The sequence below is a fragment of the Lytechinus pictus genome, chromosome 5, assembly GCF_037042905.1.
Source record: "Lytechinus pictus isolate F3 Inbred chromosome 5, Lp3.0, whole genome shotgun sequence".
Classification (NCBI taxonomy): Eukaryota; Metazoa; Echinodermata; class Echinoidea; order Temnopleuroida; family Toxopneustidae; genus Lytechinus; species Lytechinus pictus.
In genome coordinates, this window is record NC_087249.1 from 23,181,142 (window position 1) to 23,208,537 (window position 27,396).

Genomic DNA, 27,396 nt, shown 5'->3' on the forward strand with positions numbered 1-27,396 from the left:
AGAACTGTTTGATTTATGGTGCTCTTCCTTTGTCTTCTTCTTTTATCTGCAGCCCGTGGTCCTCACGATGAAACAGCTCTTGGTCGAGGTATCATCTACCCGGCGGCGTACCTGGGCTCCACGCAGCTCGTCACCACCAAGCAACCCACCAAGAAGGTGCGCATGCAACAGGCCCAAGAAGCTGTCAACAGGATTAAGGTATAACCACTGCTCTCTCTCTCTTCAATTTCTATGTTTGCTAATGAAATTCACACACTTTTAACATGAGCTTTGATCCTCACAAATAACAACACCATTATAGGAAAAAAAAATCTGTTATAATTTTTGTTATTCCTTTCATGAACACCTGTGTGTAGTTCTGATATGATTGATATCAGTTTAAAAATGGAAAGCTCAATCAACCTATCTCATGAAAATATCCAACCAAAAATGGAGACTGGTGGAGTCTGTAGTTGGAAATTGATGACATACAAAACTAAACTGACTCTAAACATAAGCCATACCCAAATTGGTTAATGTATGTATAGGTTTCATCTTTTAAATGCTGTACATGAATGATGAATCAGAGAAAGAATTAGCATGAATGTAAAAGAGTTTACTTAAAGAAAGGCAATCATTATCCTAGTTATTTGCCTGCTTTTCTAACATTTTACCTTTCCAATTGTTGTTTAAGATTAAAATACAAAGCACATTTCCTTACCTAGCAAAAGAATAGAAAGGAAGAAAGCAAATAGAAATAACAAATAGCTGTATAAACTTGTCATTATCACAAGGCCCCAGGTGGAAATAGGATGGTCATCTAAAACCATTAACTCAAGTTGCTAATGCATGTTCTACAGTCCAAGGCAAGTTTTAATGGAAAATCCGGATTAGCATCAAATTTACTTCTGAGCATGTTGTCAGCAAAAACCGTCTTTCAGTGGTAGAAAACAAATGTCATTATTCATCTATTCCTGTTGCACAGACTATATAGAGTTTGAAAGTAAACTGATGAGGCCTAACCATCTGCATTGCAGCAAATTTATTTCAGGAACAGTCTGCTTGGTTAATCACAGAATACAGGATTGGATTGAAAGGCCTGCTCTTAATGAAGTAGAGATTCCCAAAAGACCTTCATCTCAAAGTCTGTGTATATCCTGTGATAATATCTAATATGCCTCCCTTCCTTTGTACGTGTCCAAAGTAAGAGCAAAATAACACAGTTTATATGTTCCGAGGCTGATATATGTATATTTTATGATAAGTTTAGCACTGTTTTCATAAAGTAATGATGTGTGTACACGACACCAATCGCAAATAATTATTGCCCCCATTTTTATAACACTGAAATTATATGAATTATTTTGATCTTTGTCATTATTTTATTTAAATATCACACTAACTTTAATTGGAAATATTGCCTGAAAAAAGGGGAGAGGTTATGTTCATTGGTAGGACCAGATCATGTTTATAAAAAAGTCTACTTCATGAAAATAATGATAAAAAAGTTATAGTAATACCATCTCTTATTTTATCAGAATATGTCATATCAAGATTAAGTATTATTTTAGATGTTAGACACTATTTGGCAATGAAAAAAGAGGAAGATTTAATTTGTCAAAATCCATGATTCTTTGTAAGCTTCCCTTGCCAAATATTGGGGAACATTGAGATGTTCACAGTTTGTTGGACAGATTATTTACATGTAAAGCAGAACTGCTTTGGAGGGGTTAGGTGCTGGGTGGGGGGGGGGGGGGGCTGTGTTGTGACTTTAATTTACAAATAGTTTGACATTTTGCTGAAGAGTAACCACTCAATGTTTTAATCATGCATGTACTTAACTCCTTTTTTCACATTAGTCACACGCTTAGATCGACAGCAAAGAAGCTCATAAATAATACATGATTTTTTTTTGGATGCACTCGCCAGGGGACAGTACATTTGTGATCATGAATAGGATATGTTATTTATTCAAATGTAGGCTCTTTTCTAGGTTATGTTCAAGGTCTCTTTAGCTAGCAAACATTTTTGAAGAACTAGATGAATGAATATTTGGAAAGAAGGCTAAAGTTGATGTTTTATTTTATTCATTTATTTATTTGTTCAATATTATTTAAACAGGGTAGCCCAGTCAGTAGTCAAATAATGTCATACTTGGGGGCCCTGTATAATAACGTTGATGGTCATCCGAACCGTCGCATTCACATAAGACAGTGCAAACCCATTTCAGAGAAAAAAATCGACTTCAGAGTTTACTATAATTTTCACACTTAGTTCACCAGCCTTACAACATATTCATTGCTAGAAAAATACATGGTTGGAAAGACCAAGACAATTGGTTGACAATGGTATCCTTATTTTTACACAAAACCAAGGATCAGAGAAAATATCGCAAAAGAGCTCCATGCTTGTAATTTTGGTTTGAGCGGTTTAGATTTCCCCTGTACAAAAACGCCATAGAGAATACAACAACCTTGACCGCGATTTCAATGCGCGTGGTCAGTCAAAACGTTGTATCGCTTTTCACGTGCAAATTCAATGCAGTGCAGATGGCCGATACGACAGTTTGGCTGACTGCGCGCATTGAAATCGCGGTCAGTCAAAACGTTGTATCGCTCTGCTACAGTACACGTTTCCAATGGGATTTGCGCATTTTATTAAAAATTTGTATGGCATCGTCGTGAAAATCCCCTCATATCTCAGAAACTAAAATAAATTGCTGCCTAGAAATCCAGTTATGAATAGAATAGGACTTGAACATTCATTTTCTGCAAAAATCTTAAAATCGATTTTTGACCAAAATGGACTGATACGACTGTTCGGATGAACGCCGACGATAAAACAAAACAAAATACAAGCCTAATCATATACAATGAAAAATACAAATAGTAAACATAAACAGATGAAAATGTTTCATGTCAAATTATATGGTCTTTAGATTTCAGAATATGTACCATTGACCATGCCTTTCCATTCATTGCACATCTATTCAGAATACCACTGGTAATATTAGTAAACAGAGATAGCCAGTTGTTACATAGCGCATATCTTGTATTAGGATATAATCATTGAGCTTCCTCCATGGATGTAGTTTGTGTTTAGATTTGAAAGTGAGGGTTATGATGGTGGTGGAGAAAATGAAGGAATGTTTGGTCACGCCATGCCTCCATGTCACACGTACAGTCACCCATCGTTACGGTTAATTCATCAACGTCATTGGCAGCGACATCACCTATCACTCATCCTTGTCCTATATATGTTGCAATACTTAACGCATCTAGCGTTGATTGCATAGCCACGCTGTCGTCTCGAGGACTCTGGCGAGATGAAAAATAAGGCCACACGGGGGAGGGGTTGGGTAACGACTGGGCATGATTAATAACAGGAGAAGGTTGTATTAAGGCTTGTGAGAAATTGGGAGTGTTATACAATGTTGGTGATAAGATTCTAGGATTCTATAAAAAGTAACCGTCCTTCGATCTCAGAGTACCCGCAACAAGTACTTTTTCATTTTTTCCCCTACCCTAAAAAATGGCTCAAATATTACCTTTTTTATTTTGGTAATTATTTTTTTTGTAATGGCATTGTCCCCCCTCCCCCACCCTTCCCGGTAAGGTGGTATCTTGTGTTTTCCTGATCTTTCAAAACGACAGCTTTGATCCTTACACACAACCACAAAATGTGTTTTCAATATCTCGAGGATGAAGTTCATGAAGAGGGAGGAACTGGGAAAAATGTTTGATATTATACCTTTATTAAAAGTGTAGGATAAAAATATAGGGTAAACATATAAATTCCACATAGTTTACAAGTAAGAAACAAATGATTTTCAAATTTAAATATAGTTGTGTTCAATTTACAAGCTTTATGCTTTGTGTTGGCAAGAAGTGATTATATGTACATGGTTTTACAGAATTATGTAATTGTATGTGAAAGTGCTTTTATATATCTAAACAAAGAATGCACTTTGGACACAAGCAAAAACAAGACAATGTGGAAGGTCCCAATAGAATGTCTCATTTTGACAAAAGGTCAGAGAAAATCATTTTAGTAAAAAAATACTGAGGAAAGCAAGTGAAAGGAAATCAATTGAGTTATTGACCTTATGCAGGGGATCTTATTAATGGTAGGAGAGTTGAGTTGAGAGACCTAATCACCAATCAATTCTCATTAAGTAGAGTTCTATTTCTCTACCTCATTCAAATCTACTTTACAATTGGATATGGATTGAGATGAACAAATGTATATTGGAATGGAGTGCTCTTCATAGAGGTAAAATCTGGTCACATTGCTGGAAACCAATCTTAGGAGATTTTTTTTCGAGAAACCCCCCCCCCCCCCTGAATTGAAGCCTCCAGAGAAGAATACACTGTTTTATGATAAATGTAACAAAGATCATAGCAAATCTATTCTCATTTGGCAGGTTGCCTATAGTAATGAATTGTAGAATTTTTTTGGTATGGCCACATCTATTCTGATATGATGAAATGAATACATTGGAATGGACGATTCTTAAGAAGCTATTCACATGTCTGGAAAATCATACTATGGTTTGGATCAATCACAAATACATACATGAAACCCCAATTTACCTCAAATTATGAATATAAATAATGTATTGTTGAAGGTGTTGGTGTGATAATCACTAATGTTTAAAAAAAGAAGGCCATTAAACCCAAATGAGTGTGCTGGTTTTATTCATCCCCCTTTCAGATAGAAATATTTCATCAAAATATCACTTTGTTCCATTTATTTGTACAATGAGTTTATATTTTTAGAAAGGAGTATGGTGGTTTTAGTAGCTGGAGTAAATATGACATTTTCAAGCAATGGTGATCTACATGTTTGGGGTTTTCCCTTTTAAGTTTGAATAGTGGGAAGTATTAAAACATCATGTCAGGATTGCAGTGTGATTTTAAAAAATGGTGAAAAGCCTATGCTATTTTTCCAAGAATCACCATGTTATACGTATACAGAAAATGTCAATTCCTTTCCCATACTCAAGACATCATTATACTATGACATTAAGTATCAGGTATTCCCAGAAGGGACAAGTTAATCAAATCCGAAGCATAATTGGTGTGTGGCCTTATAACAGGAAAGGACATGAGATGCATTTCATAATGATGCTCATTTGCTGCTTGATGATGTTTTAACAGTGACACATAACAATAACCAATGTTGAAATCCAGACAATGTTACATGGAAGATGATCGGCTAATCCCCTGTTTTGGCCCGTGAGACCTTGCAGGAGTAAAGCAACAAAAACAACTGACAGGCAGCAGAAGCTTTAGCCCGACTGTCCATACCCCATGTAACCTAATGCTACTGTATTCTATGGCCCTTGAAATAAATGCTCTGAATTGTCATCTTAAGTGTAAGGAGAGACCTCTTCTTTTGAACCTTAGCCAAGTGAAGAAACTAGAAAGCATGATGTCGTAATTACTTTGGTTTTTACCTTCAGCCAGTATCCAATATCCCCAACCTCTATAGTCAGGAGATATACTGATAAACACAATCTGAAAAGTAACTCCAATATCAAAAACAAAATATACAAATTCTGATCAGTCAAATCATGCATGAATGAGTATGGCTTCCAAGCAAAATTGTCACTTTTCAAATTCAACAAAAAACATAGAAATTGATTTGACTTTTGGTGAATTTTTACATAACAGACACAAACTACATATGTCATGCATAATTTGTCTGATTTTTTTTTTCAATTTGAGTGATATGGAGAGTTAATTGTACTGCTATTTGGGGGAGACTTGCTCTTAGTTTCACTGCTCAATTTAATTATAATTTTGCTTTTAAAATTGTTGATTTTAAAACTGAGATTGTTTTCTGGTAGATAGCTGGTCAATACTGTTATTATTGTAGTTCCTGTTCATCACCTACTGATATAATTGATCATTCTACTTTGCAAACATTATGAGGGAGAAATAAGTTACTTCCATTTACAATACTAGATTTAGATACTGGTTTATAATGAGCATCAAGAGCAAGTTGATTAGATACACTGACTCATCAATTTACTGGTAATTTATAAGACCATGTCATAGGGTTCTGTCGGTCATCTGGGATCGCTCTTCTTCAATGCTCAGTTTTTATATTAAGCTTCATCATCTTGTCAAAATTAACATTGCCGTTTACCATCATCATTGATTTATCTCTGTATGTGTCATTGCAGTTAATGGTATTCAGCAATGATAATATTATTTGTCAAGCATTTTATCCTTTTACAAAAAAAAATCTAGACATGCACTTCATACTTTAATGTGTAAAATATTATCAACTGTTATTGTTAGGAAAAAGTAAATCATTTAAAACATGATCTTCACCGTAAACTTTAAGAACGTGTTGTTAGAAGAGAATAAGTAACATGAATTTGTACGCTCATTTTGGTTTCACAAATTTTGATAGTACAATAAATTTGGCTATAATTCAACTTTTGTTGTGTTTGTCCATTGTTAGCAGAAAACAAAATCTGAATTAAAAATACAACAAACTTTGAATAAATAAGCTGAAGAAAAAAAGAAAACTATGAAAATTTCATTTTCATTAAGAAACAAACATACTTAAACTAAGTCTTTATTAATTTCATAATTGATATGTTAAAAGCAATGTAGTAGAAATTGATCTGTGTCAGGGACTTGTAATTTTGTTTATTTGTTGTGGGTTATGAAATGATGCATGTTGCATATTATACCATGTCATGCATCATGATAATGCATGGTTACCTTCTTTCAATCTTTTTCCTACAATAATACTAGATATTTCCCATTTATTTACCTTAGAACTACAAAATGATTTTTATTCTTCATTGATTCTTTCATTGCTAGCTCTTATATGGTAGGTTTCAAGATTGAAATAAAAAGTTATTTATGAATAAGAATATTTTTAATAAAACTTTTGTCATTTATTTTCAACCCTTTTACAGAATCAAAGTAAATAAAGTGGACAAGGTTATGAGTTATGGGGGTGTTTAAATTCTTGAATGGGTTTAATTGGAGTGGTATTGACATTTACAGCAACTTTTAAATTCAAAGAAGAGTTATTATCCATAATATTCTGAAAACTTCCTGGATAAGATTGATTGTAATCTCAACAGAAAAGGGCTCAGTCATTATTACAAGATGGACTGAGGGGCAACTAATTACCTGTCATCGCCATGAGTCTAAGTAACGATATTTTACCCCCAAAAATATTTTTATTATAAAAAAAATTATGTTGCTTTATTGCTTATAAATTGTAGTGCCTGATACATTCTGTATCAGGTGTCCAATTTTACTCTTGTTTTTTTTTGTCATAAAAGCATATACTGTAGTTGTGAAAAAATATGGGACCTGAAAAATTGACATTTTAGTATTTATGATAATGAAAATAATAATGGTTGTACTTTGCCTAACACATTTTTATCAGATTGCCCTTTTTAGTTGAATCTTTTGTCATGAAAGCATATACAGTATTTGTAAAGAAATATGGTGTATACCAAAAGAAAATCTTTGAATAACATTCTTGTTTATGAATTGTATTTCATACCTAACACATGACACTTGATAAGATGTCCCATTTTTACATGAATCTTTTGTCATGAAAGCATGAGATGTTTCTTTGATCCATGCCATGCATGGAACTCTTCGTTTTGTTTTTCATAATGGAATGGTATTCCTTTTTTCCTTTTTTCTCCTCCGTTTTTTATCCTTACCTTGCATCATTAGACACGACTTAGGAAGCGCTGGTACAAGGTTGGCATTGCTTCTTTTGAGCTATCACTACCACTATTTTCTCATGTTCTATATTCACATTGTGTGATGCCTTTGGGGCAGAAAGGGCTTAACTCCACTTTCTCTCCTCTTTAGCACTACCACAGCATATCTATCATCAGTGTGTAATAAAAGTCTTGCTATGTAGCTGTATGTCATGATTGAAATTAGCTTTGTATATCTGCAGCCACTTTGGGGCATCTGTTGAGAGGCAGAATGGCTCTATTGCTCTCAAAGAATATAAGAAACCCTTTACCTCTCAGCAGATGCTGTATGTATTCCAACAGTGTAGAGTATATTATGGGGAAGCCAGGGTTACCATCTAATCATTTAATCACTCTTATGTAAAAGTCACTTAAGTCCTTTTTTTGCACTATTCCTGTAATCATTGATATATCAGCAATACACTTGTACTGTGAAATATCCACCAGAGTATCAAATAATAGTGTTATAGTCTATTTGCAGCCATAATCTAATATTATTCACTCCAAGGCAATTCCTATATTACATTGAGCTTCCAGAATAATGAATACATTATCAGATCTCGTGTGTGTTGGTATATATGTTTATGATATATCTCTCTCTTCCTTTCCATCTTTGTGTCTCTCATTTTTCATCTTTCCGCTAAGAAGGAGAGGCCTCCACCAAAAGTTCATAAACCAAAGAGAAACGTATGCTCTCTCTCAGTTTCAATATCTTCATGTTCCTTCATCTTGTTTTCTCATTCCTTTGTCATTAATGTGGTGACACTATTTTTTGTGATTGTCTTGTGATTAGCATGGAAATAAAAAATAAAATCATTGCATGCTTTCATATTTTATTGATCATCTTTCCTTTATAAGAACATTATTAATCCTACTTTTCTATGAATTCTCCTATGCTCAACCAGTGTGTCCTGAATCACTGAATCCTGGTCTTGTGAAGGGATGATAAATTCATATTTTTATCATGGCAGGAGGGGGGTAAACTTTAGGGATTTTTTTTAAGCTGACTCGGCACCTCCCCCCCCCCCCCATTATCATACAAAAATAGAGAAGATATGTTTTTATACTAACAAATGTTACGGAAAGAGTGCCCTTTAAAACAAATTCAAATCAAATTGTCAATTTGTTTTAAGTATCTTATTTACTAATAGGTTTATGTAATTCTGTATCATTTCATATTATCAGAATTAACAGTGGAATTATTTTGTAAGAAAAGTCCTGGAAAAGAATGAATATATGTTTACCCCAAAATTGATAAAACTCAGTTTGATAATTTGTTTAACAATACTATTGCATGTTTTTAATAGTTCTTCTCTCTGTAGTAGTCATACATATATCTGTTCTCTTGTAGTTAGTGTGTTGTCTATTCCTTGAGTGTTATTCTGATAGTGTTCATTATTCTATAATAAAAAACAAAAGATTTACAATGACCCCTGCTTCATGTCCATAATCCCTCTACGACATATAACCCTTGTATATTCTTGATAATCCTTGTATAATATCATTCACCCATATTCATACTCTGATGGATATCTAGCATGCAATCGATTACAAGTTTAATCACTAACTCGAGGTGTCGAATAAATGACTTCTCATGTCTGTTTGATATGATGGTATTTCCTATGGCTTCACCATGTATATACATACTATCTATATATATAATACTCCCTTTTGCCCATCGTTGAATGGTGAAGGTGCATTAAAGTCGTTGAGTCTTTGTGTGTAAATCTTGTGTTTTTGTATTTAATGTATGTTTGACATTTGGTTCTTTCCTGATTGTAGTAGTTGTTATGGTATAGATTCAGCCCCTCCCCTTATGCCATGTTCCCTACCTCACCCAGTCACCTTATTGGGAGATCATCTATTTCAAAATATCTTTGACCATGATGTGAACCATTACTACAACGAACACATACAACTAATATTGTATTCTCCTCCCACAATTTTACTTTAGAACTTCCTCATGCTCTAAATTTCATGGCTTTAAAATGAATCCAGAATGGCTGCGATTAGTGACCATCCGATTATTTGGATTTCTGTTCAAAATTTGAATTTAAATCCTTTGAGTTTAAAAATGTATACTGAGGAAATAAATTAGATCCAGAGTTTGATAACCAATCCATCTGAATTTTTCTCAAATCGGTCCCTTGTAATTAGAGTGTAGTGAATTGAATGAGTAGCATTACTTTCTGTTCACCTATTTGTTTGATTATTTACATTAGAAATTAAAGTGTCTACTATGAATATCAGCATAAAGTTTAAAGTAAACATGGTAAAATGCCATTTGAGCAAGCACTTCGAGGCATTTTCCCCCCTAATGGTTTTCCAGAAATATTTAGATTTATTTTTAGATGTGTATAGCTTTGATGTCAATTTATTCATTTTTCAGCGTACACAACATAGTTTATGCATGCCAAGTATTGATAAATGAATGTATCAAAATGGTTGAAATAACACTAGTAAATTGACGGAAGAATGAAATTTCTCATTCTTTTTTTCTCCAGGTGATATATATTTTTACAAAAGACAATTGCATATGTTTATTAAATTTGCTTTTTAAGTTATCTGTTTTTGACCGTGTAGCCATATTATCCAGTGTCTTTGTGATTTCCAGCCCATAAGTGCATATATTATGTGCTCTCTTTAGATTTCAAGGAGTTTCATTCAAACACAATCTTTATTCAAGAGGCCCCTTTCTTTTGATTTGCTGGCTTTGCTGAAGTGAATAATTTTATGCAATATATGATTTGCAATCTTATTTCAGAAAAGAATTGGGATTCTACTTTGTTTGTCAACTTTTTATATTTTGCTTACAAGTCCTTTCAATCCCCTTGTTTTTATCATGGGGGGCGTATTCATTTTAAGTGTGTATGACAAATAAACATGAAAAAGACTTTTTATTTTTTGATATTGTTTCTGTGAATATCTTTTTGGCTAATAGCTACATTTTGCATAATTTGTTGCAGAATTTACAAAGTGACACATCATCCTTAAAGGGGAATCCAACCCAAATAAAAACTTGTTTTTATAAGAAAAAGAGAAATCAGACAAGTTGATAGGTGAAAGTTTGAACAATATTGGACAAACAAGAAAGTTATGAATTTTTAAAAGTTGTAAATAGTGGTAATCACTATACCCATGGAGACTTCAAATTGGCTGCATATGGGATGTCATAGTGATGTAACCAAGGACTACTCTTCCATGTAATCCAATACATATTATGGCTAAATTTTCATTTTTCCCAAAAGTTCTATTTCAAATTATATTTTTCTTTCATGAAGACATAAAACAATATGCTACCTGGATTATATTTAGATTACTGCCCCAGGGGAATGGGTACTTGGAGAAAACCACAAATCCCTGATAATAAAGCACATGGCCTATGGGAAAGTTGTCCTTGCCCCTTGTCATAATTTACTTACCCAGTTGCCAATTTGAAATCTACATACTATTAGTGATCTCAATTTTAAAGCTGCTATACCTTTCTTATTGCTTGTCCGATTTCTTTCAAACTTTCACTATTCTGTTTAATTTATTTTTCTCCTTCCCAACACAAAATTTTATGGCCAAGGCTGGACTCCCCCTTAATGGCAGAATGTATTGGCTTAGCATATTCAAATGCATATGTGATACTTTATGAATTCACCGACAAATTTCCTAGTATCAGCAGTTGTTTGTGTTTGTGCCTATCGTGCTGCCCATTCCTGTCTACACCTGCCCACTATTCTATATTTCATATGGATTTATTGAATGAGTTGACTAACAGGAAATTGAATTTCTTGTGTTTTTTTTTCTATGTTTATTGGGGGAAAGGGTACTACTAGTGTCCAAACTGATATTTTGCACTTTGATTGAAGTCATAGCAAAACAATGGTGCTAAATCCTGATTGAATTGATCAATCTTTGCACAAAGTGGTTTCATAAGTACTTCACATATTTATCAAATAACTGATACTGTTTATTGTTGTTGTAATTACAATTGTCTAGTAGTAGTAGTAGTAGTAAGTAGTAAGTAGTAGTAGTAGTAGTAAGTAGTAGTAGTAGTAGTAGTAGTAGTAGTAGTAGTAGTAGTAGTAGTAAGTAGTAAGTAGTAAGTAGTAGTAGTAGTAGGAGTAGGAGTAGGAGTAGTGAGCAAACATGATACAGCTACAACTATGACTAATAAAGTTGATAAATGATATGCAATTATGATACTTGATTAAAATAGGTGATTATTATGACAATGAATGATAACGTAGACAATAACCCTTAATTAATACAAAATCCGTAGAGATTGATGAGTGATGATATTAGTATTTTGATTATTTAGTTACCATGGTAATGTTTGATTTGTTTTTAACAGTCCCCTGATGGGGAGGAGCAGCCTAGTACAGAGGTAGACTTAGCCATCTCCAATGAACGCATCAGGGTACTCAATGCTGACACTCAGGTGAGCGATATGCAGGTAAAAACAACTCTTTTTATTTCATTCATTTAGTTAAGTTCGTATCGTATTCTTCAATTGATTTGATTTATTTCACATTCCACAAAAACGTACATCTTGAGCAAGTGAAAATATAATGACAAAATTACATTTTACATTTTTTTTTCAAATTTAACTGTTTTACAAAGAAATACAATAATGTGACATGTAATAAAAAAATGCATACCTTGTAAAAATAGCATCATGTATGTCCATATTGCATTTCTGCAACAGTGCTATATTGGATATTAAGTTATTTTTATGGTAATTGCCTTTGAAATCTTCATTAGATTGGTATTGCGCATTGTTACCATCGTGGTCAGTGGCAAAGTTACAAAAATAAGATTTTTTTTTGGCAACAGGGCCCAGGAATTTGTCTCTTGCTCTAAAAGGATTTCAGGCACTCTACCAAAAGTCAATGCCATGTCTTTCATTCAGGAATTCCGTCATTTCATTGCAAATCCTCACGTTAATAATCATAACCATACACAAGACAATGAGGATTGTGGTAAAGACACTGAAAGTCATATACTGCCTTTGAATCCCGATGCGTCTGTCACAGCTGCATGGCCTTGCATTCCCCATTGTTTGGTGTCAATTATTAGCGATGTAAAGACACTTGTGTAATTCCTGTTAGAGGACAACAGCACTGACTTTTGGATAAAAAGTCATATCTCCCATTTCTGCAACATCCAGAGTGGTATGTTGGGTTACACCATAAATGATTCTAATCATAGACCACCTAACCATTTTCAATCAATAAATTAGCAGAGGGGGGAGGGTCTGAAGTTTGGCCATTTCAAGCTCTGTATTTGATTTTCCAATTTATGTTGATAATTTTTACAAAACACCTGTAGAGGAAATGCTCTTCTTCTCTTTGATCAACATAGCCCCTTGTTTTTCTGCTGAAATAAAAAAATGTCAGGAGGTCTGTTTATTCGTTCGTTTGCTTTTATAATGCAAGTAAAAAGAAATTGAACATGTCTCAATCCGTCTTCATTTAGTGACACCAAACAGCTTTATGGAAAGCGTGCTTTCAAATCGCTTAACTTTTCTACAGTATATGATGACATTCATTCAAAATCTGTAGTACTATTAAATATTAGATAAATTATCTAATTGTAAAAATTGATTCATTTCATTTTTGTGTTTAACAATCCCCTTTCCATGAGGAATACGTCAACGTGCAATGATGATACTGGAGTTTAAGGGTGGCGTTGATAATCATACTTCTGACTATGAACTTGATTATTGTCCAAAAATAGTGATGACTGGAAAGAAATTACAAAGTTTGAGATAGACTTTAGAAGTATTGTATTTTATCATTCCATATTTATTTCAAAATTCCCTCAGGAAACCATGATGGACCACCCTCTGAAGACCATCTCCTACATCGCCGACATCGGTAACATCGTCGTCATCATGGCTCGACGGCGTCAGATCACAAGGACATTGGATGAAGCCATGGAGGAGAGCGGGGTCATGCTGGATGCCGAAGGACGAAGACAACCAAGGAAAATCATCTGCCATGTCTTCGAGACGGAAGATGTACGTGACGGGAGATGATTAAAGTCAATAGGGTTTGAGACGGGAGAGGGAGGGAGTTGTACAAATAGTGGGGTTTGTTTTAGAAATAATGGGGATGTCAGTTCAAGTTGTGATATATTCGCTGCTTGTCTTTGCATTCTTGCGCTTTCCCTCGGATGCAAGGTGTCTCCTCTGCCTTTTCTGATTGCTTTGTGAGATTATTCTCCCATGTTGTTTGAGCACTTTATATCTGCTCTTCTACTTCCTAACAAGCATGTATCTTTTTTTTGGGGGGGGGGTTCAAATTCCTACTTTATTTGTTCGTATTCACTCTGTTTGATCATTCTTTGTCCAATTTTTCTCTTTCCCTTTTTCTCTGTCATTTTCTATGTCTCTTTTTCCCTATGTATCTCTTTCCTCTCTCTTTCTCTCTCCTTTCCCGTCTCTCTCTTTCCACTTGTCCTCTCTCTGTCTCTCTACACCTCTCTGTATTTTTCTATTCCCACCACTTTTTCTCTCTTTTCTTTTATCTGTCTCTACATCTCATTGTCCCTCTCCCTTCCCCATGTCTCCCACCTATGCCTTTGTGTGTAATATCCTCAAGCATCAGTAGAGTAAGTCCACAAGGGTCAAGTCAGAGTAATATCAATTCTGGTACAAGCTGTAGTCCCACATATAGAGTATTGAACAAACACAAATCAAATGTTATGTCTACTTTGCCACGCCACACGATTGAACCCTTGTTGCCAAGGCATGTTTGTCAAAGCTGTTTTTCATACGTTTACTGTAATTAAGGGCTAGGGCGGTTGGGTTAGAGCCAGATTATTTTATTAGCAAAATTTTAATAAAAATTTTTTCCAAGCTGTGTAGAGTTAATAATCTCAACTCGGAAAGCCAGAAACACTGTGATTTGTAGTCTAGAATGCGTTAGCACTCTCCTTTTGTCAGAAAAAAAAACTTACATGCTCGGCTCAGATTGCTTTAACTCAATCAGTCTTTATTATTACACAGGGGTTTTTCTATTTTATTATGCACTATTCATTGGAAGAAAATATTGTGTTAATATGATACATGCAAGTATAGCGAGTATAATTTGGATTATTGAAGTGTGTGTCGCTTACAAAGCTTTTTTGTTAGCAGTAAGAATACAGATTTACAAGGTAAACAAACCAACCTTAGCTCAACCATATCTTGTGTGTTTCTGTTGATTTTTCAATAATGATTTTATATTTGGAAATTATTGCATTTAATTTGGGTGAAAATTCAATACAGATTTATCAAGGGATTGCAAGAAAATTAGCTAAGCTGAACTTCAATTATTTTTACCCCTTTTTCATTGGATACTTTTTCTGTCATTTAAAAAAAAATAGAAATTCAGTGTAGAGATAATGCATGGGCAGTACATGTATATGTAGCATAGATGACTTCTTGTTCACAGTTATTATTTTTTTCTTCATTTTCACTTTTTCCTTTCAACTTTGCATTCTCTGTTGAACTTTGCACTTCTCACCTTATGCACATTTTTAAATTGACATCTTATATTCCTGATCTCATTTGAATCCCTGCAGGCACAACTCATAGCACAGACAATTGGCCAAGCCTTTGCCCTTGCTTACTTGGAGTTCTTGAAAGCCAATGGTATTGAAGACCCTCATGCCCAGGAGATTGACTATCATGATGTCCTCAACTCACAGGAGATCTATGGCGATGATCTTATGCTCTTCTCAAACAAAGAATGCGAGAAAGAGGTAATGGTAGCCACAAATAAAAAAATTAGAAATCACATGATAAAGATGTTAGTATCCAAGACATGAAGAGGGCTTGATTTAAGTATTATGTTTTATTTTATTTCCAGGTTTTCTTAATGGCAATTTAAAATCCATGTCTGATTATTATTTTTGCAAGAAGAAATGTTGGATATGGATGTTAGATACAAATTATATATTCCCCAGATTTTTTTTTTAAATACCATTTTAGTACACAACAACATATGATATCAACTATACTTCTGATTACTTCATAAAAAATAAAAAAATTAAATTCTATACCAGCACTTACTACAGGTTAGGATGTTATTATAGTACCTTCTGGCAGTATGTGAAATGGTTATTCGAAACACTATTGGGGCATTGTTGATTTCCTCGATATTCACACAATATATACTGAAAGATATGCTCAGACTCTCAGCTCACGAGACAGCCAGAGCAGTGTGATATGAAATAGACAATACATTCTATGAGATATTGTCCCTGTGGTACTACTAGCTACCTATTTAGATGATATACTTGATCAAGCATATCACTCTCCTATCATCTAATAGTACTTAGTGTGAAAGAGAATAGGATCATTCCCTTCTCCTAATTACCTTTGGGACTGTTTGGTGACTGGGCATGAAATGCGTTAATGGAGAGATGATAATCTTCATTAAAATTGCAATCACTACCCCATATGAAGAGCAAGCTTGAATGTATGTTCCCTCATAGGGTTGCTGTTAAGTAATTAAGAGTTTTCTGATGAGCTTGAACCGTTTGATAGCCAAGATTAGGTATACTACAAACCCTGTGTGTAACTTTTTTTCATAATAAATGATTTAAGATTTTGCCTGGAGTTTGCATAGATCTATTTAAAATTTTAAAATATGCAAAATGATGTACTGTACTAAAAGTACTTATTTTTGTTATTGTTTGACTGTCTTCAACTTTTTGGTATTCAAGAACTTTTAAAGGCATAAATCATAATTGATGATTGAAAATGACATTAGGTTGAGATTGGTAGGAGTTCATGTCAAATGCAACAGGGAATGATAAATGACATTATAGTATACAAATAGCAAATAGGCATGAGTGCGATGGTGCGAGATTTCGCATGAGGTGAAAGAAAGAGCATCTCTTTCTTTCACCGAATGCGAAATCTCGCACCATTGCACGTATAAGAATATTCGCTATTTGTGTTGTACAACGCCTCAGAATTTAGCGAAAATATGAAACAACAAAATATTTTTTCCCCGCAGTAATCTATGAAAAGGGAGCAAAATAGTTGAAAGCGAAAAGCAACATCCCACAAGCGCACATGACCTTTGGCAGCAATGCGCATTTAGCCAGCAGGCTTTTACGCGTATTGCACCTTCATTTTTACTAATCGCAATGAATTAAATTGTATTGTGACGTCACATCCTAAAGACATGCAACGGTACATTTTGGATAGTAGGTCTTGTGTGCAACGGTACGAATGTTTGACATTTAGCCTTCCATTTCCTTGTGTACAACAAGCTAAGTAGGTGTTGTAGAATTTTAAATATCACTTTGTCTTGTGCACAATAAGTCTCCTGTATGTTCTAACCCCATTTTACCTAAAACTGATGATTTTATGTTCATATGGTCTTATTGTCACGTTTAGCTGAATTACCCTATAATAAGTTTGTACCATTGTTATACATATATTTCTGATAGCTATATCCTCCAAAATGCTCACTGCCTACTCAGTTATTTTGGTTTGGTGATAGACCAAACAGTTACTGGGCAAGCAGGGTAAAACTGAGTAGACACAGTGGTATTTAGGTCATTTGGCAAGTTAATCATTAGACAATATGAAACTCACCCCAAATGGTTATTAGACCAAGAGGTGATCGGACTGTCGATCAAACGACAATTGAATTGTAGGCCATATTGATAGACCCCATGCGTGAAGCCACCAATGAGTAATGTACACATTCTGAGAATTAGACCAACTGGTATCAGACTGGCTATAAACCAAATATCTATATGTCTATATGTATATATATCAATGACAATCCTCTTCTCATATGCCAGTTTAGATGATATCAGTTTCCTCTCAAACTCCATACAAAGCGCATGCTGAGAGGTCAGTTACAAACAAGTTTCTCACCCGGAGGATATGCACATAAGATGAAAGAGGAAACCAACCTCTATGGCCTGAAATATGACTTAAAGATTTAAAGAGAAAGTCCACCCTAATATTACAACCTGCATTTTGGAAAAAGCAGAATGTACACTATAAAATAAATAGAAATTGCTATGATTATTGATTGAATTGTTGAATGAACGTGATATAGAAAATGTAGCCTAAAGACATGTTGCTCCTAAGCACAACAAAGCTCTGCAACATGTCTGTGTTTAAAGTAAATTTTAATATGATATGAGATATAATAAAATCCTGCTGAGGCATAAAGCTTTCCATAATTGTGAACAAAACAGATGTTTTAAAGTAATTTTTTTTAAAGAAAAAATGAAAATAATTAGTCCACAGTTGAGAGGACAAACTTGTGAAACCATAACATCATTGACCCATGACATCACAATGACATCAGACTTCATATAAAATGACAATATATGAAAATATCATGATGTCATGAGTTAATCGATGCAATTTTGGGCAATTTTCTTCAGATGTGACACGTACAATGCTTGGTTATCAACATAATTGGATTGATTTGTCTTACTTATGCTTGAACACGCCTTCCAGATTATTATTATTTTTTTCTTTTGTGACAGGTGTTAGTGGAGAAGGAGAGGGGTGAGATCATGGGTATGGTGGTAGTAGAATCAGGCTGGGGTTCACTCATTCCAACAGTGGTCATCGCAAACATGTCTCCATTCGGTGCTGCTGCTAGATCAGGCAAGCTCAACATCGGTGACCAGGTGATGTCCATTAACGGCACCAGCCTTGTAGGGCTTCCATTACAACAATGCCAACAGACAATAAAGGTGAGTTTTTTCGGCCCAAGTTTGAAAAAAAACAACAATCAATTAAAAGAACAATTCAAAATTCAATCAGAAATGTCAAAGATTTTCCCAATGATCACTTCTAAATGAATATAATAATTGTGATAATTACAGAAACATTCTTCCCCAGAGCACACAGGAAAAATTATAAGAACAAGAGAGTTTGCATGATGATATCAGTGCAAAGAACTGTCTTTGTTGAAAATGATGAAACTTCTATTTAGATGGCAATATCGTTAAATTTTCATATTAATTGAAAGGGAAGATGTTGCAGCCTTGATGGTTCTTTCTTCATAGAAAATATTTTGTTAACTATCTCAGATTTTCCAGACCGTTATTCATGAATGTGACTATAACTGTGGTGAATCCAAGGATAGCATGCCCCACATGTATATGAAAATGTCTAGGTTTGTTGTGTGTACATAACTTAACAGTCCTCTGAAAGAAAAATGTGTATGTTTTTATTTGCAGGGTTTGAAGAGTCAGTGTCTTGTTAAGTTCAATGTTGTATCATGTCCACCTGTTACTCAAGTCCTCATCAAGAGACCAGATACAAAGTACCAACTTGGCTTTAGCGTACAAAATGGAATCGTAAGTAGAAAAAAATACTTGCTTGAAGTGTCTATTTATCCAGGCGGCTGTTTCACATAGCCAATTATCATAAAGTCATGCTTAAATGAAATGCTCACAAGGTATTTCACATGTAATCGCATTGATGACTGTACACTCGTACACATGCTCTTTCTAACAAGACCAATGTAGTGATATGTTATGTAACATGCAACTATCAAGTTTGGAGCGACTTCTCCTTGTTCGAGGGTTGATTACAATATCAATCCTTTTTTTTTCTTCTTTTGGTCACTCCTGGGGCCCGTTGCAGAAAGAGTTGCAATCAATCGCAACTCCAAAAATCATGCGCAACTTGATTTACAACCAATCACCAGCGCGCATTTTTGACTTGCGATTGATTTTTTTGACTTGCGTTTAAACGCAACTCTTTCTGCAACGGGCCCCAGGGCTCTGTAAAACAATGCTTTGCATTTGATCATAGAATAAAATTGCATAATTGATTGCATTGTCCACAATGTACAATCAATCATGAAATTGAAATCAACCGTACATTCTGTCTCTAAAGTTGGTATTCCAGGACCTAGCTCTTGACATATTCTTTCACTAAAGAAAGAGTATGAAATTAAACTATTTGTGGCTGAGGGTTGGAATTTAAGTTGGATTTGTTTTTCTTTTATCAGATATGCAGTCTTATGAGGGGTGGTATTGCAGAGAGAGGTGGTGTCCGGGTCGGTCATAGGATAATTGAGATCAACGGAAGCAGCGTGGTAGCAACAGCTCATGAAAAGATTGTAGAGATGCTCTCAACATCAGTAGGAGAGGTAAGTACATCATTATACTCTATATACTACATCATTGAACTGCTTGTCATACCAAATGCATTTAAACCTTTCTATCTTTTGATAAGTTTAACCCTTTGAGCCCTGTTGCTGGAAACAAATCTTGCTGTGGTCTGTGAAAATGTATATTACGCTGCAAGCACATTGTTATCAACTCTGTTTGTATTGACCAGTGATGTACCCTTTATCCACCCCCACCCCCCCCCCCCAAAAAAAAAAGATAGTTATGAAAAATCATTTGCCTGTTTTTCTTTTTATGAATAAGGAAATATTAATGTTCCCACTTAAATGCATTTTGATGAAGAAAAAAAAGATGTAAGATCTCACAAACAGTCTAATTCAATTAGTTTTAGAGTAAGCTTACACTTTTCTCCCTTATGATATTGGTAGTTCCTCATTGTTTTTCTGGTTTATGTTTTTTTTTAGATTCGCATGAAGACGATGCCTCTTTCCATGTACAAACTCCTGACAGGACAAGAACAACCGGTTTATATATAAAGAAAAACTCATGGACTCATCCGAACTTCAGAAATTCATATGGAGACGGATAATGGGACAAGGTGCATCATCTTGTATAGGATTCATCCGACGTTGTCCTCGCTAAGAGATGGAATAGAATCGGAGAGAAACGAATAAACCAAGATTAATCAACGGTGAATGAAGGAACATGATACCATGTCCTAGGGGTTGCTCTGCCATAGAGGGTTGGATGAAGGTCATGGCAAGATCAATACATGCGGCATTCATGTTACTATCGTAACAGGCATCATGGAATGGAATATATCATTCTTTTGGAAGGAGCGAGATGAGAGTCGGGAGTCTACCCGCTGCAGAAGGAAAGGTTTCCGAGGAAAGTGTTCTGGCTGGGATTGAAACGTTGCAAAATGATTGAAGCATTTGAAAGGTTTTAATAACCAGTTTAGGATGTGAGCTTGTAGCCTTCACCAAAGGTTCCTTGTTCAAATGTTTTACTTCTTCCATAAAACGGTCATTACGAAGATGGCAAGGTGATCGAAGATGGTATTGATACAAACTAGATGGAAAATGTCAAGGGATGAAGTTATTGAGATGGTGATGGATTTTATATTTTCAACCCTTTTTTTAAAAGCATAGTATTTATAGGGTAACGTAATGTCATTTGATTTGTCATGAACAAGTGGCAGTTTCAGATATGGATATGTATGATCAGATGTTATAGTATAGATTCAGCATGATGATACATTCGCCACCAAAATGGAAGGTGTGGTGCCAGGACTCCCATGATGTGGATAAAGGTAACACTCATGAAGTCAACCTTTCACCAGGATTCTCCAAGAGGGAACACTGAGAAGTGAAGTTGGTTTCCAGAAGCACACCCAGACCATTGCACTAGAGACACTTTCTTTTGCAAAGTGATCGCGGGAAAGCCCTTCGTGTGGCAATCATCCGGGCATCGCTGTCGGGGCGTCGATAAACTCTGTATATTCAGTCACTGAATTGAGGCCTTTATCTTGTAAATAATAGCTTGGAAGATTGTAGCAAAAAGACTTCAAGAGCCAGATAATGCTGGTGTATAGAGAGTTAAAGAGAGATACAAAATAACATTAATATATATGGAAGATGTTTGTGCACAATGTATGTTTCAACAATGGAAATGAATATAGATGTATGTTGAGACCAATGATAATGATGGTTATACTGGTACGATTAACCCTGTTGTGTTTCAAAGTAGTCTTTTCTTTGTGCATACTCCAGCCACATGAATAGTCAATACATAAGCTAGCAATTCTGACAAATAGCAACAAATATGTAGCATTTTCAACATCAGTGTACTTATCATTTTCTAGTGCTTGTTTCTAGCATCTTGAAAAGAGATTATAGATTTTTTTTAATAATGAAATTAAACATGTCAGAAATTAAAATAACCCTGATACTTTTGCATATTAGCTGCATTACTGCCTAAGTATTGTACATCTGATCTGTGATCTATAACATTCCTTATTTGTGTTTTAGAGATAGTCTTTGATGCTATAGAGTCAGCATGTGTGATTAAAATGGATTGACAAACAGGAGACCTTGAGCCCTTAAACAGTTATTCTCAGATATGGAATATTTACTCATTTTCTCCAAAGAAAATCTGTTAAAGATGTTGCCAATTGCTATTCGCTTTATTTGGAAAGAGGAAGAGTAATTTAGCTTTATGTTTTTCACAATATATATGTGTTACCGACTATTTGGGTGAAAAACTTCAAAAATGGCCCCAGAGTGAATTGTATCTTTCTGTTTGTCAAACCTAGCTATCATTTCAACATACCACAACCAAAGATATGTGAGAGTATAATGTTATTTTCATCATTTTTATCGACTGTTTGAAATATAGATCTCTCTCACTCTAAAAATTATAACAGTCAATGAGTCCTACACTATCACTCAATACATTCAAACCAAATTCAAACATCAGTGCATAAGACCTGTAGATTCTGTTAGATAACTTAGATTTGTTCACTCTAGCCCTTGATTATATTTGTTTTATGATACATGTATGTGTTAATTCGGTGTCCAGCAATGTCCTAATGAAAATAAGTTCGGCAGTCATCTTTGCACTGTTAATTTCTCAGTTAGGACATTCAGTATCATTCTTAGCCAGACCCTTTGGCTGCAATATGGCCACTTAGATACTTGTATTCTTTATATACAGCTTTACACAAATTTAATTTTAGAGTTACTAGAGATTTGTGTTGTATTTACTAATGATTCTTTATACCAAAGCCAAATGCACATTGAATTTCATGTATATTGAGAATAGATTATTGAGAGTTTGTGAATTTTATATAATGGATTTACGTTTTTGTTTTTTTTTGCACCCAAAGGCTACCATTTTCTGCATACTACATGTAGTACAATTTACTAGTGTTAAGATTTATTGCATGTGGAATGTAGTATTTGTTGACAAATTGACTTGATAGCATATGTAGTGATATAGTCCTTTCTACATCTCATTTTTTTTAATTTGATGCATCTCATCTTTAGTATATTTAAAGTGAAAAGGGATATAGGGTGTGTACATGTAATACATATTCTGTCAATGTGAGAATCATGTTACAAGTTGTGTTCAAGGCCTACTTTTATGTTATGGTTTCATTAACAATTTATTTACTTTTTTGTTTATGTAGAGCTAATGTGGAGTTATTCATCAACAAATGTGGGCATCTGGGGAATCGTTATAACATTTTGTCATACTAATTCATTTGATTTTGTTACTGTGATCCATGATTGTAGGCCCCCTAAATAATAGGTCGATATAGGAAAAATCACAATATTTAGTGATATTATTTTAAATTATTGTATTAATAACCCTGTGGATATTTATGTAGTAAATGCTGTTTATATTTTATTTATGTTGAGGGTTTGACTTGCTATATAGGCAAATAATTTCCAATATGTGTTCCTCTTAAGAGACATGTATGTATTTGTATAATTTTTGGTACACCTACATAAAGTTTGACATATCCTGCAACACTAACACATTGTAGTTTTCACAATAATTTCCCATGTATTCTTGTATCTGTATTTTAATATAAAAAAAGGATATCTGCCCCAACTAGAAGTCATTTGAAATCTTCCTGTAAATTCGAATGATTTTCATTCAAATACTGAAGTTTATTTTGTATGATTCTGTAAAGAGAAAGAGAAAAATGGTGCTTTGTAAAGATGACAGATTATGTATTTAAAAATATCTAGAATAGCAGCCAATGATATTAGATGTAGCCTTTTAAAGTATTCATTGATTTTTTTGTTATATATATGTATAAATCCTACCCATCTTTTATGACCAATCTGCGAACTGATTTTGGAATGATTTGCTCAAGTGATATCTAGGATTGACACAAAACCCTAACTCGAAACTGTGACTTTGAGAAAAGTGATGTTTATAATTTTCTACTAAACAAATCCATATACAGGAAGTTAAATGTTCTCTTCCTTGTTAGGCAATGGGAAGTTGAATTGATTTTTGATCTTATGATTTGAGAATCTATATACATGTATGTTCTTGATTATTTTGGTTCCTAGGTGTGAAAATGGCTGAGAAGTGGTTAATGTTCTTCTGCATGTCAACCCTAGTTATTTCAGATCTAAATATTCCACTTTAGAACCTCTGAATAACCATATTAATAGGAAGAAACGGTAGATTGGTTGACTCCAATATGCTTGCTAGCTGCCTACGGTAATGCTTGCACATAAGAAACATCGCTATTTAGTTGGTCTGCTTTTCAGAAGTACTTTGTTGTACTTCACAACTTTTTCGTTTTTACAATTCCAGTTCAGTTTCATTTTGGTCATATAGATGTGGTGGTTTCTGTTATTCCAATTTCCAATTTATTTATGGTTTGTATTCATCTACTGTAAGAATGTGTTGTACAAAATAAATTTATATCATTTTAGTGCTTTTAACCATGGTCATTTTATTATCACATCCCTACTAGCTCAGTATGTCCATCAGAATTATGCCTTGTATAACTTTTGAAAGTATTGGTTTCCCCAAGATAATCCATGCCACATAAGTTATGTTGCGCAGGTGTATGTATTTGCCAGTGATCACGACTAAGCATACAAATATCAATTGCATTATGTATGTTTGTAGACAGAATCTGATAGTTGTGTATAAAGCCCTCAGTTGCAATTTTTGATATTTTAAATTTTGTTTTCAACCAATTTTCTGTTTCACACTTTTTCCTGTACCTATGTTAATGTTGTGTATTAAAGTTATGGTTTTGTGGAATAGGAAGAATATAGATTTATACTTGGCCCATATGGTCATTCCAATACCTGTTAATTTGTCTAGGTCACTTCAATACATGTTCATTTCTCTGACCAGCTTGGACATTTCTAATTTTGCTGCACAGAAAAATTGAAGTTCCACGGTCTTGTTCTAGAAACTTCCAAATGTTGATAAAGTATATCTGTATATCTGATCATAGCTGTATACCGGTAGTCACATTGTAGTGATCATCTCCAAGATCAAATAACCAGTAATGTGATGATTCAGGTATTTTCATGCAATCCAGTGCATCAAACCTTTGGGAAATTCTCAGACATTGTCCCGGTTAGTACAGAAGTCTTACTTTTGTGATTGTTGATGTTTTGCAAGTCAATGAACAATTACCGTAATGTCGACCTGCAAGGCACCATGCCCCAAAATTATTTGTTAGATTATCATCATTATTTCTTCGTTGCTTTTATAGTAGAAGAGAGAAACACTGAGCTTATGTTGTATATTTTGCATTTCAATACAGTATAAAATTTCATATGGAAAAAAGGTTGAAATTACAGATAATTTTTGTAATATTTCATAGAGGTTTTGATATGTGCAGATTAACGCCTATATTCAATACCTTTCAAGTAAATCTGGCTAAATATAGTAAGTGTAATGAAAACGAGTGATGGAGTGATAATGAGGATGATGATGACTATTGTGGTGGTGGTGGTGATGATGATGATAGCAGATGTGATGATGGTGATTATGATCATGTGATTTTTAATGATCCAGACTTATGTTAATCAACTTTCTGCTCTGTAACAGTATAAAGGGGAAAAAAGAGAAAGGTTCTTCAGACAGAAAGAAATAAATCATATTTATATCTCAAATATCCAGTCAAGTCATTGTATCAACACTAAATATATATATATATCAAAAGTGGTTTTCTTCTCAGAAGTTTATGTCCATGAATGAATTTACTGTTTATCACAAAAGCTGGTTTGTTTTAGACATTACTTCCTGAGAAGCTACAGTAGTAATTGTGATATTTCTTGTTGAGAGTACTTATATCTTCTGGTCTCTCGTGTCTCCACTTTAAATTCCTCAGCCCTTCTGTTGCTTAGGATTTCACACTATTAATGATTCACTATTGATCCAATTATTTTATTTTATGGTAAGATTCATCCCCTATGAAGCAAACTCAATTATTAATTGGTAATGAGGTGTGAGGAGAATGTGTGATGAGACAAGGTTACTAAAAAGTCACTATGTTGATATATACCATGTACAATACTCTGATTACATATAACAATTATGAAGATATCATGCATATTAAAAAAAAATATTGAACATTTATACAACCGGCTACTGGGCTGTTTTGTTGAATTTATGTTGTGTCAGTTATATTTTTAAAAGGTGATTCCCCACCTGTATTGCCTGTTAAAATGTTCCTATTGTGATGTGACTGCACAATTCTGCAAATAGGTTTCTCTTTTTAAGCCACCTGCATCTGAAAAGAAAAGACCTGTTGCATCATATCGGATGTTTTATCCAACAAGTCCTGTTTTATCCGAGAGTTACCATAGGAACTGTTCTTCTCGGCCATTTAGAAAGAGGGTGAGCTGTCAGATCTGATAACTTGTCGGACAAAATAAATGTTGATGAAATATTCCCCAGGGTTTTGAGGTCATGGCACACTTTACTAGTAGTACTTGTGCTGAAACAAAACTCATTATTTTAAATCATTTTTGTCTTGCTTGCATAGCAGAGCGAGACTAGGCGCCACTTTTCCGATGGTGGTGGAAATCTTAACCTTGAAATCTTAACCTTAGGCTAAGTTTTGAAATAACATCGTAACTCAGAAAGTATATGGAGCAAGTTCATGAAACTTGGACATAAGGGTAATCTAGTATTGATGAATATCCTGCCAGAGTTTCAGGTCACATGACCAAGGTCAAAGGTCATTTAGGGTCAATGAACTTAGACTATGCTGGGGAATCAACATCGATATCTTAATCTAAGACTAAGTTTTGAAATAACATAACTCAGAAAGTATGTGGAGCTAGTTCATGAAACTTGGACATAAGGGTAATCAAGTATTACTGAACATTCTGCCCGAGTTTCAGGTCACATGACTAAGGTCAAAGCTCATTTAAGGTCAATAAACTTTGGCCATGTTGGGGGTAATTGTTAAATTCCCATCATAACATTGAAAGTTAATGGATATAGTTAATGAAATGTGGACATAGGGGTAAATCAAGTATCATTGCTCATCTTGCACAAGTCTAGGTCCCTTGATCAAGTTCATTCGGGGTCAATGAACGTAGTATACCATATTATATGAATGGTGTTTTTTGTGAATAATTATTGTATCAAAGTCAACACTGCTGCTATATTGAATCACGTAATGCAGGCGAGACTGCTAGAGGCGCTCTACTTGTTCTTGAGAAATTTTCCAAAAATATTCTCTCTGTGAAATTTAAGACTTCCTAACCCTTCCATTATATTGTTTTACTCACTCATATTAGTTGCAATAATGTAAGATTAGGATCTAAGCCTGACAAAATAATAAAACATCATAATTTTTGGTTTCCCTTTTGGTCAACACTGTTTGGGACAGGCAAATAGTAATTGGTGTACAAGACATTCATGCTACTCGCAAATGAATTGTCCATTTGGCCTATAAAAAAAACTAAGGCTTATACCATTCTTTTTTTTTCATTGATCTAAGGGGTATTTCACAAATACAATATTTGACTGTTTTAGATCAATTTTGCAACAGATTACTTTAC

The 27,396-nt window shown here is 34.3% G+C and overlaps 1 protein-coding gene across 4 annotated transcripts; it reads left to right on the forward strand.

Annotated features, from left to right (window-relative positions):
• On the forward strand, positions 1 to 25,920 carry LOC129262250 (amyloid-beta A4 precursor protein-binding family A member 1-like). Of its 4 annotated transcripts, none has more exons than XM_064100054.1 (9): positions 1 to 198; positions 7,701 to 7,727; positions 12,072 to 12,173; positions 13,545 to 13,739; positions 15,287 to 15,466; positions 18,230 to 18,442; positions 18,932 to 19,051; positions 19,711 to 19,851; positions 20,296 to 25,920. In XM_064100054.1, exons 1-9 carry the CDS (start codon positions 16 to 18, stop codon positions 20,365 to 20,367), a joined length of 1,233 nt encoding a protein of 410 aa, XP_063956124.1. In that variant the 5' UTR covers positions 1 to 15; the 3' UTR covers positions 20,368 to 25,920. The 4 variants fall into 4 exon arrangements, with proteins under 4 accessions (XP_063956124.1, XP_063956126.1, XP_063956123.1 ...); XM_064100056.1 differs by having other exon boundaries at positions 12,072 to 12,158; XM_064100053.1 differs by lacking the exon at positions 7,701 to 7,727 and adding an exon at positions 8,378 to 8,416.
• The last annotated feature ends 1,476 nt before the right edge of the window (positions 25,921 to 27,396 follow it).